A 10,196-nucleotide genomic window follows, 5' to 3' on the forward strand; every position below is an offset into this window, starting at 1 on the left:
GATGGGTGGATGGGTGGGTGGGTGGATGGGTGGGTGAGTAGATGGATGGATGCATGAATGGGTTGATGAATGGGGAGATTAATGGGTAAGTGGATGGATAGGCAGAAGGGTGGGTGAATGGATGGGTGGGTGGTTGGGTGGATGGATGGATAGGTAAATGGATCAGTGGATGGATAGATGAGTGGGTGGATGGGTGGATGGGTGGGTGGATGGATGGATGCATTAATGGGTTGATGAGTGGGTAGATTAATGGGTGAGTGGATGAGTAGGTAGATGGGTGGGTGAATGGATTCGTGGGTTGGTGGATAAATGGATGGGTAAATGGATCAGTGGGTGGGTAGATGGATGGATAGGTGGGTGGGTGGATGGATGGATGAATGGATGGATGGATAGATGAATGCTTAGGTTGGTGGGTGGATGATGGATGGATGGATGGATGGATGGTGGATGGATGGATGGTGGGTGGATGAATGCATGGGTTGGTGGGTAGGTGGAGGGATGGATGGATGGATAGATGAGTTGGTGGATGGATGGATGGATGGATGGATGGATGGATGGATGGATGTGTGAGTAGATGGGCAGGTGAATGGGTGAGTGGGTGAATGGATTGGTGGGTGGGTGGATGGATGGTTCTGTGGATGGCTTTGTGGGTGGGTGGATAGGTGGATGGATGTGTGGCCAAGTGTATGAATGAATGGGCTCCTTCAAGCCTGGCTCACAACTGTTTCTTAAAGGAAGTTTCTAAATCTCTGAAATGTGAGGCCCTGGCACCCCCCAGAGGCCAAAGTATCTAAATGCCCATCTCCCCTAAAGCCCTGGGCACCAATACTTCTGAGAACCAGGGGCACACACCTAGAGAAAGTTAAGGATTCTGGGAAACAAAAAATCTAGAGACCCAGTGCTGGTTCTGCCCTGGACAGACTGTGACCTTGGGAAAATTCAACCTTCTGAGGCTCAATTTTCTCAGCTGTAAATGGTGCTAATCAAACCTGATGCCTGTGTTGCTAGGAGATTTAAACCAAATTATGAGTAAATTGTCTGAGATGGTTGATATCTGGCCCGTAGAAGATGCTGACTGAAAGTGATTTCCTTCCCAGAGGCAGTCCTGGGCTCACATGCAGGTACACACGTGCACATCATTCACACAACACCTCTCCAGCCCATTAGAGAAGAGGGAGTGAGACTGTAGGCCAGGCCAGACCAGGAGAGGCAGATGGGGATACATTTATTCTCTGGGAGTTTCTTGCTCTGACAAAACTGGTCCGGACTCCAAGTCCGAGGACACAGACAGTGAGGGCAGCAAGGAAGACCCTGAGACCTCCTGGGGTTCAACCTCCTGGGCCTGGGCCAGCTGGGTCGTGTGCTCAAAGGCAGCCTGCAGCAGGTGGGAGGCCAGGCAGGTGGTCCAGGTGATGAGATAGGCCAGGTGCCAGGAGGTGAGGGCAGTCATAGTCTCCACCCACCAAAACAGATGTCTCAGCTGTGCCAGGAGCTTCCTCACCATGCAGTTCACTTGCAAGGCCTGGAACAGAGAGACAGATGGGCAGGTGGCCCTTAGGAGCTCATAGGGTTACACTGCCTGGCTGTGGCTCCCCTCCGCAAGCCCAGCCAGCCCTGACCACACCCAGTACCCCAGGTTTGCCCTCCACACCCCAGCCTCACCCCGAGACCACCCACCTTACTGAGCTGCCTGCCCGGTCGGAAGCAGTGGGACTTCTGACACACCCTCCAGGTCACTACCACCGGGAGCAAGGCCACCAACATCAGGCCGTGCAGACACGACAAAAACAGGTTTGTCCAGATGGCCACAGACAGGCCCAGCTGCTCCCAGGCACTGAGCAAGGCCAGGCCCAGGGCCCTGGTGCTGCCCCACATGCCAGCCCACATCAGCCTGAGTCTCTGCAGCACCAGCCACATGGGGACCTGTATCAGAGCCAGCCCAGCCCGGAGAGCCTGGCCCAGGGGGCAGGCTGCAGTTCCCAGGGGTAGGTGGGCCTGCCAGTTACAGGACCCCCGGGCCTCCTGGGCCAGCCCTGACACCCAGTGGTTGAAGAGGTTGATCTTGAGGAGCAGGAAATTATAGAAGTGATCTCGGTTCTGAACAAACTGCAGGAGAAGAGAGAGAGACAACCGTCACCCATCATCACCGTCCTGGGACAGGAACTCCACTTTTTTTTTTTTTTTTTTTTTGAGACGGAGTTTCACTCTTGTTGCTCAGGCTGGAATCCAATGGCGCTATCTCGGCTCACTGCAACCTCCACTTACCGGGTTCGGGCGATTCTCCTGCTTCAGCCTCCTGAGTAGCTGGGATTACAGGCGCCTGCCACTATGCCTGCCTAGTTTTTGTATTTTTAGTAGAGATGGAGTTTCACCATGTTGGTCAGGCTGGTCTCGAACTCCTGACCTTAGGTGATCCGCCCGCCTCGGCCTCCCAAAGTGCTGGGATTACAGGCGTGAGCCACCGTGCCTGGCCATGAACCCCACTTTTACTGTAGAGGTGAAGCTGCTGGACCACCTTGAGTCAGATCCCCACCTCAAGGCCTCAGCTCCTCACACATGCAAGGATGAACTCTGTCCACTTTGGAGGACTCCCTTCTGAGAAGGGAACATTAGAAGGTGTTTCATATTATATTTGGGTTCCTTGACATTGGATTTTTTTTTTTTAAGAAACAGGATCTCACTCTGTTGTCCAGGCTGGAGTGCAGTGGCATCATCATAGCTCACTGCAGCCTTGACCTCCCACACTTAAGCAATCCTCCCATCTCAGCCTCCCAAAAAGCTGAGACCACAGGTGCATTCCACTGTGCCTGGCTAATTTTTTTTTTTTTTTTTTTTAGAAATGGTGTCTTCCTATTATGCCTGGGCTGGTCTTGAACTCCTAGGCTCAAGCAATCCTCCCCCCATTAGCCTCCCAAGTAGCTGGAGCTATAGGTGCATGTCACTATGTCCAGCTAATTTTTTTTTTTTTTTTTTTTTTTGTAGAGGCGGGGTCTTGCTATGTTATCCAGGCTGGTTTCGAACTCCTGGCCTCAAGCAATCCTCCTGCCTCAGCCTCCCAAAGTGCTGGGATTGCAGGCATGAGCCACTATACCTGGCCTCCACTGGATTTAAATGATTATTTACAATACTCCAGACCGAAGGAGGTTGCATGGCTATTATTACCACGTGAGGATCCCCCGCCCCAATCCTGTGGGCTTTGAACCCAGGTCACTTGTCTTCTTCCAAGTAGCTGGGCTTTGCCTCTGCACCAGTTGTCCCCTGGCATCAGGAGGGCTGCTGGGGGCAAAGGACAATGTCATTAGGGGCAGGGAGGTGTGAGAGACATGGGGCAGGGGTCACATAATTCACGACAGACCTAATGAGAAGGGTGAAGGAGAGAGATCCAGAAAGACTCTTCCAGATTTCCGGCCGGACATGGTGGCTCACACCTGTAATCCCAGCACTCTGGGAGGCCGAGGCAGATGGATCACCTGAGGTCAAGAGTTCGAGACCAGCCTGGTCAACCTGGTGAAACCCCATCTCTACTAAAATTTCAAAAATTAGCTGAGCATGATGATGCATGCCTGTAATCCCAGCTACTCTGGAGGCTGAGGCAGGAGAATCACTTGAACCCAGGAGGCGGAGGTTGCACTCCAGCCTCGGTAACAGAGTGAGACTCCATCTCAAAAAAAAAAAAAAAAAAAAGATTTCCAGATTTCTGATCTGGGTGGCGAGTTGGACAACGGTGACTCCCATTCACTGAGATGAAGCATGCAGGACTGGGGTGAGGTGGGGGAAAGCTGTTCTTGAGTCCTGGAGTTGAAAGATACTTCATCAGAGCTGGAAAGCCCCCAGCCCTTGAGTGACAGCAATCCACCCATCTGGACCCCCCATCCCCATGTCCACAGGCCCCACCATCTGAGATTGGCTGCAAGACCCCACTCATGGGCTGGATTTGCAGAGCCTGGGGCGTGGAGGGTGGAGCTATGCTGAGACCAAAGGGTCCAGCAGGGAGAAGAATTAGGGTAGAGCTAGGAAATAGGACCTCCCAGGTTATGGTGCTGAGACCAGGGAGGAGGGAAACCTATGATATCCCACATGATCCCACAAGATCATTTCTATAGGAGAGGAAACAGGCTCAGAGTGGTGAAGTGATTTGCCCAAAGTCACACAGCTAGAGGGTAAAACAGCCAAGATGCAAATCTTTTTTTTTTTTTTTTTGAGACAGAGTTTCGCTCTTGTTGCCCAGGGTTGCCCAGGCTGGAGTGCAATGGTGTGATCTTGGCTCACTGCAACCTCCGCCTCCCAGGTTCAAGTGATTGTCCTGCCTCAGCCTCTTGAGTAGCTGGGATTATAGGCATGCACCACCACGCCCGGCTAATTTTGTATTTTTAGTAGAGACAAGGTTTCTTCATGTTAGTCAGCTGGTCTGAAACTCCCGACCTCAGGTGATCTGCCCGCCTCGGCCTCCCAGAGTGCTGGGATTACCGGCGTGAGCCACAGCTCCCAGTCCCAAGATGCAAATCTAATGGTGTCTGTCTTTCTCAACTGCCCCATTATATGATCGTGGCTCACTGCAGCCTTGGCCTCCCATGCTCAATCTATCCTCCCACCTCGGCCTCCTAAGTGTGACTGAGTTGTGACCCCGACCTCAAGCATTTGTATGTTTAAAAAAGATGAATGGGCCAGGCGCAGTGGCTCACGCCTGTAATCCCAGAACTTTAGGAGGCCAAGGTGGGTGGATTACGAGGTCAGGAGTTTGAGACCAGCCTAGCCAATGTGGTGAAACCCCATCTCTACTAAAGATACAAAAAATTAGCTGGGCGTGGTGGCGCGCGCCTGTAATCCCAGCTACTTGGGAGGCTGAGGCAGGAGAATCGCTTGAACCTGGAGGTGGAGGTTGCAGTGAGCCGAGATCGCACCATTACACTGCAGCCTGGGCAACAGGGCAAGACTCCATCTAAAAAAAAAAAAAAAGATGAATGGGCCAGGCGCAGTGGCCCATGTCTGTAATCCCAGCACTTTGGGAAGCCAAGGCGGGCAGATCACAAGGTCAGGAGATCGAGACCATCCTGACTAACAGGGTCTCTACTAAAAACACACACACAAAAATTAGCCAGGCATGGTGGCACGTGCCTGTAGTCCCAGCTACTCGGGAGGCTGAGGCAGCAGAACTGCTTGAACCCAGGAGGCAGAGGTTGCAGTGAGCCGAGATCACACCACTGCACTCCAGCCTGGGCAACAGAGCGAGACTCTGTCTCAAAAAAAAGAAAAAATGAATGGGAAAAACAATGATCCACCCATAGGAGTGACCCTCAATAGAGAAAATTCTGCCAGGTGTGGTGGCTCATGCCTATAATACCAGCACCTCAGGAAGCTGAGGTAGGAGGATCATGTGAGGCCAAGAGTTGGAGACCAGCCTGGGCAACGTAGTGAGACACCATCTCTACAAAATACAAAAATTAGTCGGGCGTGGTGGTGCACACCTATAGTCCCAGCTACTTGGAGGCTGAGCAGGGAGGATTGCTTGAGACCGGGAGTTGGAGGCTGCAATGAGCTGAGCCGGCACCACTGCGCTCCAGGCTGGGTGACAGAGCGAGACTCTGTCTCTAAATAAAGAAAAGAAAAGAAAATGTCAGCACTGTAGTTTGGAGTGGGGCTTCTGGGAGCTGTCAGATTATTCCGGAAGGCAGGCAGCCACCTAGTTCCACTGGATGGGACGGGCAGGGCTTGGGTCCGGCAGCTCTGAGGTGGCTTTGTAAAGGGCCTGGTGTGTGATCTCCACCCCACTTATCCCCAGCCTCCACTCACCAGCACTGAGAGCCTCATAACCTGCAACAGAATCCCCAAAAGGCTGGATCTGACTGGAGGAACGGCCTCCATGTCTGGCCTCCTCCTCCTCCTCCGGCTGGGAGGAGCAGGGTGACCTCACAAATGCCACAAGGTGGAGGCCAAGTTACCATGGGGACCCGGTTGCCGCAAGAGACCCCCCACCTTTACCTGGCTCCTGCCGCTCCACTGCTTCCTCTGAAACCTCAGTCCACGTCTGACCCCAGCATGGCCAAGGAGGTCTTAGAGCAAAGCTTCCTTCAGGTCAAATTTCTCCAGATCTTGGAACAGGAATCAAGTGCCGCCTAGGAACAGGGTTCATGCCTGGATTCCCAATGCTTTGGGAGGCCAAGGTAGGAGGATCGCTTGAGGCCAGGAGTTTGAGACCAGTATGGGCAACATAGCAAGACCCTGTCTCTGCAAAAACAAAAAAAAACAAAAAAACAAAAAAATTGGCCAGGCGCGGCAGCTCACGCCTGTAATCCCAGCACTTTGGGAGGCCGAGGCAGGCGGATCACGAGGTCAGGAGATCGAGACCATCCTGGCTAACACAGTGAAACCCCGTCTCTACTAAAAATACAAAAAATTAGCCGGGCGTGGTGGTGAGCGCCCGTAGTCCCAGCTACTCAGAGAGGCTGAGGCAGGAGAATGGCGTGAACCCGGGAGGCGGAGCTTGCAGTGAGCCGAGATTGCGCCACTGCACTCCAGCCTGGGGGACAGAGCAAGACTCCGTCTCAAAAAAAAAAAAAAAAAAAAAGAAAGAAAAAAATTAGCCAGCCTTGGTCATGCACACCTGTAGTCCCAACTACTCAGGAGGCTAAAGTGGGAGAATTGCTTGAGCCCAGGAGACAGAGGTTGCAGTGAGCCAGGATCACTCCAGCCCGGGTGACAGGGCAGGACCCTATCTCTAAACAAAGAAAAAAAAATTGAAGTTCGAGGAGTTTATTTGGGGAGTGGGCCCTGCAAGCATCCGTAGGAAGTCAGAAAGTGAGGCAAGGGGCCAGGCGCGGTGGCTCACGCCTGTAGTCCCAGCACTTTGGGAGGGCGAGGCAGGCAGATCATGAGGTCAGGAGTTTGAGACCAGCGTGACCAACATGGTGAAACCCCATCTCTGCTAAAAATACAAAAAAAAAAAAAAAAAAAAAAATTAGCCTGGCATGGTGGCGCACGCCTATAACCTCAGCTGCTCAGGAGGCTGAGGCAGAAGAATTGCTTGAACCCAGAAGGCAGAGGTTGCAGTGAGCTGAGATCATGCCACTGCACTCCAGCCTGGGCAAAACAGCGAGACTCTGTCAAAAAAAGAAGGAAGGGAAGGGAAGGGGAGGGAAGGGGAGGGGAGGGGAGGGGAGGGGGAGAGAGAGAGAGAGAAAGAAGAAAAAGAAAGAAAGAAGAAAGAAAGAAAGAAAGAGAGGAAAGAAAGAAAGAAGAAAGAAAGAAAGAAAGAAAGAAAGAAAGAAAGAAAGAAAGAAAGAGAAAGAAAAAGAAAGAAGAAGAAAGAAAGAAAGAAAGAAAGAAAGAAAGAAAGAAAGAAAGAAAAAGAAAGAAAGAAGAAGAAAGAAAGAAAGAAAGAAAGAAAGAAAGAAAGAAAGAAAGAAAGAAAGAAAGAGAAAAAGAAAGAAAGAAAGAAAGAAAGAGAGGAGGGGAGGGGAGGGAAGAGAAAAGGAAGGAAGGAAGGGAGAGAAAGAAAAGAGAGGCAAGGACAGATGAGTTCATGAGCAGGGTTTGAGTTCAGACAACTGGGGCTGTTCCTCAAAATCCCCTGGAAAATGGTGCAGAACACACCTCAGAGTCACCCCACCCAAGGAGCATGAATACTGGGGTATTTGTCTTCCGTGACCTGTCTGCTTCCTGTTGGACATTAACTCCCCCTGAACCTCCGACCTCACCAGCACAAACACCAGAGAAAGCCCTCTAGCAGACGGTCGGGTGGGGGTCTTGCAGCAGGCGGCTCAAGCAGTGTGCATGGAAACTGAGGCAGAGGACTCTGGGGTAGGGAGAGCAAAAAGGAATCCAGAACAAATAAACCCCTAGACATGTGATGATGGGAGCCTTGACCAGGCCTGAGGCCCTGGGAAAGGAGACAACAGATGCCAGAAATCTGTAGCAGGTACAACAGATAGAATTGGAGGATGTCAAGACCCATGATGATCTGAGATGTTGCCCACTTGCATGCTAACAAGTTAGCCAACCAGAGCTCCATGGCTGCCACAGGAAGACACGAGACTCCCATGTCAGAGATCAAAGACAATGTTACTCATGGCAATAGCAGTGAACTAGGTTATAAGCATTTTCCATTCATTCCTTGAGCTCCAAATCCCACAGGGTGATGTGACAAGGGCCAGATGATGCCTGGCAGTATCTGAGGTGGGTGTGTTACAGGAGAGGTGGCTTGAGTTTAGGGAACCCAAATCTTTTCTTTTTTTTTTTTTTTTTTTTTTTTGAGATGGAGTCTTGCTCTGTCACCCAGTGCAGCGGTACAATCTCGGCTCACCGCAACCTCTGCCTCCTGGGTTCAAGTGATTCTCCTGCCTCAGCAAACCAAGTAGCTGGGATTATAGGCGCCTACCACCATACCCGGCTAATTTTTTGTATTTTTAGTAGAGACAGTTTCTCCAGGTTGGCCAGGCTGGTCTCAGACTCCTGTCCTCAGGTGATGCACCCGCCAGCGCCTCCCAAAGTGCTGGGATTACAGGCGGGAGCCACCTCGCTCAGCCTTCTTTTTTTCTTTTTTTGAGATGGAGTCTCACTCTGTCGCCCAGGCTGGAGTGCAGTGGCACCATCTCTGCTCACTGCAACCTCCGCCTCCCAGGTTCAAGCAATTCTCCTGCCTCTGCCTCCCGAGTAGCTGGGATTACAGACACGCACCACCATGCCCAGCTAATTCTTGTATTTTTAGTAGGGATGGGGTTTCACCATATTGACCAGGCTGGTCTCGAACTCCTGACCTCAGGTGATCCACCTGCCCGCGCCTCCCAAAGTGCTGGGATTACAGGCATGAGTCACCATGCCTGGCCAGGGAAGCCAAATCTTTTCTAATGTGCAGTAAGCAGGGCTGCCTTTTGCCCCAGAAGGAGACACTATATCTTCCAAGGTTGTCTGATATACAGATATCCTAGAAAAGACAGTCCAGGGCAAAAGGCAATCCATTAGTGCCTCACTCACAAGACATACAGAAACATGAAAGACACATAGAGAGTTGCATCCCAACAGAGGAATGAACAGGAAAAGAGAGAAAGCGAGACAGGGGTCAGGGATACCCCCAACCCAGAAGACTCAAGTGAAGGGCAGATGGTAGCTCTGCCCACCAAGTGGGGGCAGGGAAGAGAAGGAGTAGGTTTGGGGAGACAGGCAAAGGGATTACTGGGAGTCAGAAGGTGGTGGCTGAGCTGGGTGCAGTGGCTCACTCCTGTAATCCTAGCACTTTTGGAGGCCAAAGCAGGCAGATCACTTGAGGCCAGGAGTTCAAGACCAGCCTGGGCAGCATGATGAAACCTGGTCTCTACGAAAAATATAAAAGTTAGCTGGGTGTAGTGGTACGCATCTGTAATCCCAGCTACTTGGGAGGCTGAGGCAAGAGAATTGCTTGAACCCAGGAGGCAGAGGTTGCAGTAAGCCGAGATCAGGCCACTGTGCTCCAGCCTGGGTGACAGAGCAAGACTCCATCTCCAAAAAAAAGAGGAAGGGAGGAAGGAAGGAAGGAAGGAAGGAAGGGAGGGAGGGAGGGAGGGAGGGAGGGGAAAAGAAAAGAAAAGAGAAAAAAAGAAAAGAAAAGAAAACAAAAGAAAAGAAAAAAGAAAAGAAAAGAGAGAGGTGGCTGAGACCGGGATTTGCAGTTTGTTTTCCCTCCTCTCTTCGGTTTGCCACCACCATCACCTGGCATCCCTGTCCCCAGAACTCCACTGCCATGGAGGCTGAGCTCGTATTCCAGCCTCATACTGACCACACTCCCTGTGGTCAGGGTGGGAGCCAGAGCAGAAGAGACCTCACTCTGCCCCACAGCCCTTAGGGGCAGCCCCAGGGGAATGCTAGGCTCATGTCTCAGTCCCAGCTCTAGTCACCTGCCCTTCCCTGCCCCCACCAAAGCCCTGGTCTTGGTCCCCAAGCTAGATTCCAGCCAGGGCTCTTTGTGGCTCTGTGGCTGCCCAGACCACAGGAACAGGTGCCCACAGAAGCCTGGATACCTAGTGTCAGAGGTCAGGAGCCTCCACTGGGGTATGAAACCGACTCAGGATGTCCCCTAAGCTAACTGAGGGAGAGCAGTCCCAACCACGCAGGCCCACAAGCCAGAAACCCCGGGATCACCTTCTCATCTTCCTGCCTTCTCCCCTTCCTGCCAAGCCACTTCTAAAGGCAAGGGCCGTGAACCTCCCTCACTGCTGCATCCCATG

General features: G+C 52.0%; 1 protein-coding gene across 1 annotated transcript; it reads right to left on the reverse strand.

The window, feature by feature from the left end:
- Positions 1–1,208: 1,208 nt before the first annotated feature.
- On the reverse strand, positions 1,209–5,898 carry TMEM270 (transmembrane protein 270). Its single transcript, XM_055292855.2, has 3 exons — positions 5,791–5,898; positions 1,678–2,106; positions 1,209–1,522 (listed from the first exon to the last, which is right to left on the reverse strand). The coding sequence occupies exons 1-3, from the start codon at positions 5,860–5,862 to the stop codon at positions 1,226–1,228; spliced, it is 798 nt and encodes a 265-aa protein (XP_055148830.1). The 5' UTR covers positions 5,863–5,898; the 3' UTR covers positions 1,209–1,225.
- Positions 5,899–10,196: the final 4,298 nt, after the last annotated feature.

The sequence above is a fragment of the Symphalangus syndactylus genome, chromosome 9 (genome assembly GCF_028878055.3).
Source record: "Symphalangus syndactylus isolate Jambi chromosome 9, NHGRI_mSymSyn1-v2.1_pri, whole genome shotgun sequence".
Lineage (NCBI taxonomy): Eukaryota > Metazoa > Chordata > Mammalia > Primates > Hylobatidae > Symphalangus > Symphalangus syndactylus.

Coding starts and splice junctions, on each gene's coding strand:
- TMEM270 (XM_055292855.2), bottom strand. CDS start 5,862: ATGGAGGCCGTTCCTCCAGTCAGATCCAGCCTTTTGGGGATTCTGTTG. Junction 2,107..5,790: donor TTATGAGGCTCTCAGTGCTG/GTGAGTGGAGGC, acceptor CTTCTCCTGCAG/TTTGTTCAGAACCGAGATCA. Junction 1,523..1,677: donor CGGGCAGGCAGCTCAGTAAG/GTGGGTGGTCTC, acceptor TCTCTGTTCCAG/GCCTTGCAAGTGAACTGCAT.